The 6,000-nt window shown below is 36.6% G+C and overlaps 1 protein-coding gene across 2 annotated transcripts in view; it reads right to left on the bottom strand.

Annotated features, from left to right (window-relative positions):
* Positions 1-1,071: 1,071 nt before the first annotated feature.
* The window catches only part of TPM1 (tropomyosin 1), a 43,253-nt gene continuing 38,324 nt past the window's right edge, over positions 1,072-6,000 (bottom strand). For both annotated transcript variants that reach the window (XM_088446446.1, XM_088446454.1), the window contains one exon: positions 1,072-2,351. In XM_088446446.1, coding sequence (XP_088302572.1) covers positions 2,269-2,351 — 83 coding nt within the window. In that variant the 3' untranslated portion in view covers positions 1,072-2,268. The remainder of the gene's footprint in view (positions 2,352-6,000) is intronic.

Here is a 6,000-nt window from a genome sequence, read left to right as displayed (position 1 = left end):
ATGCTGGGGCAGGCAATGTGGTAAACAGGCCACTCAGCGTCTGGGAGGATTCGCCTGGGGCCTACTGGCCTCATAGGGAAAGTGCCCCAAGGGTGGGGGAGGGGTGAACAGGAAAGCGCCAGCCTCCCCCGTCTGACATCACCATCAGGAAACATGGCCACCGCTGCTATGAAGCAGCCCCTGCACTATATAATAATCCCTGGTGGTCTAGTGGTGAGCGCGGTTAGACCGGGAGCCCCCACCACCAGCGGTCTCCTGCTCCGGCAGTGACAGCCGTGAACCCGCATGCAGGGAGCCATCTTACCTTACATTACCCACTAAGCGCCGGCTGAGTCTACTGATGTGTGGGAATCCGTGGTTGAAGTCACTGACCCAGTCGCCAGTGCTTATAGGACGCCTTACACTGCCCACTCAAAAACTATTGTTAAATAAAATAAAATACACTGCGGAGGAACACCTAAATCAGCCCCACTATAAACTGGTGCCCAGCTCCTGCCGACAACAAACTCAAACTGAGGACCTCCGGCTGAGGGCAGGGTATATAGGGGAGGAGCCTGGACTTGTGGGTATTTACATTTAACTATTTGGTGCCCAGATTCTTCTCTCCAGGCTATACCAAGTGTCATCCCTGTGCCCCCTAGTGGAGGAAGAAAAAAAGATTGGTACAACTTCCATTTTTCAAATGCTACCTGTAAAATGACAGGAGCTGATTGGATGGTACTTTATCACTCTCCACCTTTCTCTCTACAAGGCTTGATACATCCCCCCCTTAGTGAGGGGCTCAGGAATAATTGGGTGAAAGCACTCTACAAGAAACACCTTTGCATATTTTTCCTCACATTACACAGAGGTGAGAAAAGAAAATGAGCAAAGATTTCATATCATATTAAATGGTAGCTTGCAGTTAGACATTGTGGTGATGTACGGCGGCATATTGCTAGTAACTGAATGGACTTCAATCATTATAATCTCTTAATTATTAGATCTTTTAAATTCAAATACAGAACTAGTACATTAGCTCACCTGTGAAGTGCAAGAAAATAGCACAACATATGAAGACACCAAAATATAGAAAATTTCAAGTGTGCTTTTTATTTCATATTACAAGGTTTTACATTTTTTGGTTCAAATCTAAAACTAGTGTAAAAAAACAAAACAAAACAAAAAATAGAAGTGAGGCATTGAAAGATGTATGTCCAGATGGATGTATATGTATTTAATCTCTCCCAAATGTAAATTATTCTGGAATATTTAGAACCTTTGCATTGAATTAAACAAAAAAACAAAAACATGTATATATAAAAGGGGAGGAGGAATGCAGTTAGACAAAATAAACTAGAACAGAAGTGCAAGGTGTATTATTTATCTTCACCCTGATGGCTTTAAAATGCAAGATCACACATGATAAATCCATAATAGCCAACTTCTGACGTTTCACATTTTTAAATTAGATACAGTTTAAATAATCTAAATTCTATAAAACAACCGTTATACCATATTACAAAAACCATGTAAATTCCAACATCCTTTCATATAGTAAATATTGGGTATGCTCGATATTGCTCTGTGATCTTTAAATATGGTTTATTGCTCATGTATGGATGTTCTAACTTTGGCTTTATCCTCATAACCGAAGATAAAAAAAAAAAAAAAAAAAAGTATAGCCTCAAATAAGAAAAAAAAAAAAATTAGAAAAAAAACATTTATAAAGAAACTGCTGTTCGTGGGACAATTGACTAAATGCCAAATTTTAAATCCATTCAGGTTTCCCATCATTCAGCTGCCCAACTCTGTGTTGGATTTTTAAGGTTTTAGCTTTCTAATATTGCTCCACTCCATGAAATCCTCCAAGCAGGACCATACATTTAATAAAGTTAACAAAACAGACCAAATATTGTGTTCAATAAGGATTTTACAAGTAGAACACAAAAGGCACATTTGTTTTTATAAAATTAGCACGCAAGAAGCTACCAAAGGAAACCATTAAAACTGGAGAAAAAAAAAAAAATCTAAACAGACGTGTGAAACATTTTGGCCATTAAACAGGTCCTCCATACTTGGCACCATGGCTAACTGCATTCTAAATTCCTTCCCAGTTTATATCAATTGACATAAAGACACCCCATTTAATCTTTAGTCATTTGGAAAAAATGGGGAAAAAAAACACAATATCCATCCCAGCCCTGTGTTTTTTTTTCCCAAAGGGACTTTTCGAAAAGCAGTGTCTTCGGAAAACCGGATGTCACAGGTAAAAGCCAGCAGATCGTTTTACATGTTGTTTAATTCCAAAAGCGTTTGGTCCAACATCTGATGCATATTTAAGTTTTCCTCCTTTGCATGTGTCACTTTTTCTAAGAAAAAAAATAAGGTAGAGTTATGAATGCATATTGTTAAATGAAAGTATATTTGTGCAATCTGTGTGCATGGAATGACTTGCACCATACAATCTGAGTGGGATAGGGAAAAAATGCAATTTCCATTATATACACACACCTCACACATGCTTAAAATTGATAAATAATAAACATCCCGATTTTTTGCATGGATATTAGGTTTTCAATAGAGTAACAATGTGAATCCTTGATTATTTTTGTATACTATATTAGTTATGCTACAAAATAAAACATTTAAAAGTTGAACAGAGATATGGTTAATATTTAAATATAAGTAAATTAGATATTTATAGGAATTAAAATGGATAGATTTACTATTAATACTCCAGTTATTATATGTATATTAATCAGATCAATTATACATTTTCTTTTGAGATTTTGATAGCGATTTTACTTTTTCTTTAAGCTTTTTAAATTTGTCCTCACTGATTCCACTGAATTTGCATTTAGCGCTCAATCATGGTTAGGGTAGAGTTTAATGTTCTCTGCCCTTTCGCTCCATGTGTTTTGTTCTGAATGCAGCACAGGCGTAGGGGTCTGCGGTTTCGGTTGTTACATTTCTGGAATATTGATGCTTAACTGTTTATAGAAAGCTTAAAAAGTAAAAACACACACGTACGTGTGTGTGTGTGTGTGTGTGTGTATAGTATATATATGCAAATTTCTGTGATTCTACCATTTTTACACCTACATGGCGGAATGGGGGCATTCTAAAGCAAACCAGGTACAACAATAGCAGATTTGCACTATTGTGGATGTGTGCAGACCAAGAAAAAGACGCATATATACTCCAGAAAGCAGACTGGTCAGGGGCTGGAGCACATGGCAGATGATTGTCATTGACACTGGACATTTGCAAATGCTCCATTGACAATGATTAGTGCCTTCTTTGACACAGATTATACTTTTGCGAGCCTGTTTTAGGTAATTTTTTTGTTTATTTTATTGCAAGATAGTGAGCTGTTCTGTTGTATTACAGGTTTTTACAGTATTTTGTAAATTAATGACTAATAGCAAAAGTATTATACATATGAAAATAGTTTCCAAAATGGACACAAGTGGAACATGTCTGACTTATGCGTGGTGTAAACCGACACATATGCTACTATTACCAAGCAAAGCACATCTCAAGCTCTGCATTGGAGAAATATGCCAGAAGTGAGTAGGGGGCTGTTGGTGGTGGTAGTCACACATCCAAAATATACTGTCAGTTGAGTCTGTATAAATAACAAATACTCCCTTGGTTTTATTTAAAAAAATAAAAATATACAGTGCAATTGCACTTATTCTCTTTGCTATGCACAATTATATTTCCATGCAAGAAAACTGGATAAATATAAAATTCAAACAAAACAATGGAAAACCATAAAAAGCAAACTACAATCATATAAGTTCAAATTAGTAAACACAGATGAGTTAGATTAATATTATGGCATCACAGGATAACAATTCAAATAATTGAAACAAACTAAAGACATTGAAGATATATATATAACACTTTTTTAAAGGACCCCCTCTCATATATATTGGATAAATTTTCAAAGACGCAAAGCATGCTGTACAAGTTATTTTCACACCATCCAATTGTTATAGTTATTTACATGAGGACAAGTTAGGACACGTCTATTGGTTAAAAATACAACAACAGGACACCATACAATACCTTGTCAAACTGAGAACCGTACTGGAAGACATTCACAGCTAGGATAAGTCCCTCTTCCACGTACCACACAAACCATAGTAGAATTCCAAACTCACCAAAATGGTTATAATTCTGTCAGTTTGTGACTTAATACTGTATATGGTGCATATAGTCATCCCAAAAGGTACGATGAATAATTTGTAGTGCAAATAGGGACAATTAGGCATAGGTGGGAATTACTCAGCCAGAGATGGATACTAGGTGATTGAAGTTAGGGATTATCACCACAGGCAATAAATTATTCAAATAATTGTCATAAAGCAAAGTAATCACACAAGGTGCTTGTAATTACTTTCATGTGATGGTTTGCCAGCCAGTATAAACACACAACAGATGGTGCATACACAGTTTGGGTTGTTTTTGGTAAAGTAGTGTTGAGAAATAAATATATATATTTATTTCACACATTATATTTTTTTCATGTGTAATTTAAAATTCCAAATTATGCTAGGATACTGAGAACCATGCACCATTAACTGAGACAGTTTTTTTTTTTTTTTTTTTTTAAAGTTGAAATTCTAGTCTGCAGTACATGGTATTCTGTGCATCACACCCAGGAAGAGGTTACAGTGTTGGGTGGAGCCGTGACTATAGATAAGATGTCTGATGAAAGGTAACATCTGGTAACTATACATAAGAACTGACTCACTGTTAGAATAACATTCAGCCACTGATAACTGCCCCCTTCCAACATCCATTCTTCCTATTACACCTATAAATTACATGTAATACATTTAGAATTGAAGTGTTTATCCTAATCCGTACCAGTAGTCTTGAAATTTTACAATGAAAAGCTATTCAGTTACCCAGTAATGGTATCAGTAAAACTGATATTTTTTTTCTGCATGAACTAGTTGTGAAAGTGATCCAAAATGCTCTCACATAATGGGCCACGATCAGTGACGTATGGTGAGGTCAATAGCTGGGGAAGTACACATGGAGATGGGTCAGTGCTGGGAGCCTGCCTCTCCATTGATTCTCCTACCTGCATCATCGTGTCTTCTCTTGCTTTTGTTGACTGAGCTCCAATCTCTAAACACTGCAGTGCACTTCTTGGTCACATGACACATCCAAGGTGTCCATCAGTGCTCGAGGCATGCTTCTATTAGTGCTCTTTCTGTGCAGCTTACTGCCCATGGTGTGGCCCCACCCCCAGCTCTGCAAGCAGAGTGACTATAGGCTGAGCTGTTGCTGCATCATCTCTCGTCTCCCTGCAGTCCCAGGGAGCTACACAAAGCTGGTGAGTGATAACTATAAAAAACTACTACAATAAACGAGAGGTTTATAAGTTATAATTATCTTCTTTGTATTATTCTAATAAGTTTTATATCAAATCTCAGAAGTAGGACAGGGGAGGCAGAGCCTACAACATCCCTGGACATGATTTTTAATTATAGATGCATACATTTATGTATGCTTAACATGACCCAAGGCTTTGTTGTTTTAGTTAAACACTTTAATGTATTCATTCTATTGATTGGAAACTGCTGAACAGTGTACATTAAACACAGGTTGCCGAGAGTGGCCTATTCGGTTGCATTTAGCAAGGAAACTATTCCTAGTCACAGTAGTTTGCTTTTTGCCATTTTGTTGTATTTTCCATATTTTTGCATTTGTTCTTTACACAGGCAATGCTATTATTGAAGAGGGCCCATTTGTGCTATTTTCCATTAGCGTGGAGTGTTCATTATTTTTATTTACAGATGACAGCTTTCACACGAACTTACCATCCATATGTAATGGCTCCAAATTCCACATATATAGTATCTTGAAGAACTATTTAACTAAATAATGGATACACTTTCTTTTGAATTCTAGTTCTCACTCTGAGCCATCATTTTTATATCATAAAGAAACACAGCTTTAGCATGTTTTCAGAGTCAGTCATCTGGTTCAGCATTAAAA

Source organism: Taudactylus pleione, unplaced genomic scaffold (genome assembly GCF_031769625.1).
Source record: "Taudactylus pleione unplaced genomic scaffold, aTauple2 ptg000019l, whole genome shotgun sequence".
NCBI lineage: Eukaryota > Metazoa > Chordata > Amphibia > Anura > Myobatrachidae > Taudactylus > Taudactylus pleione.
Note: the sequence above shows the minus strand (reverse complement) of the source record. Positions and strands in the feature narration are given on the sequence as shown.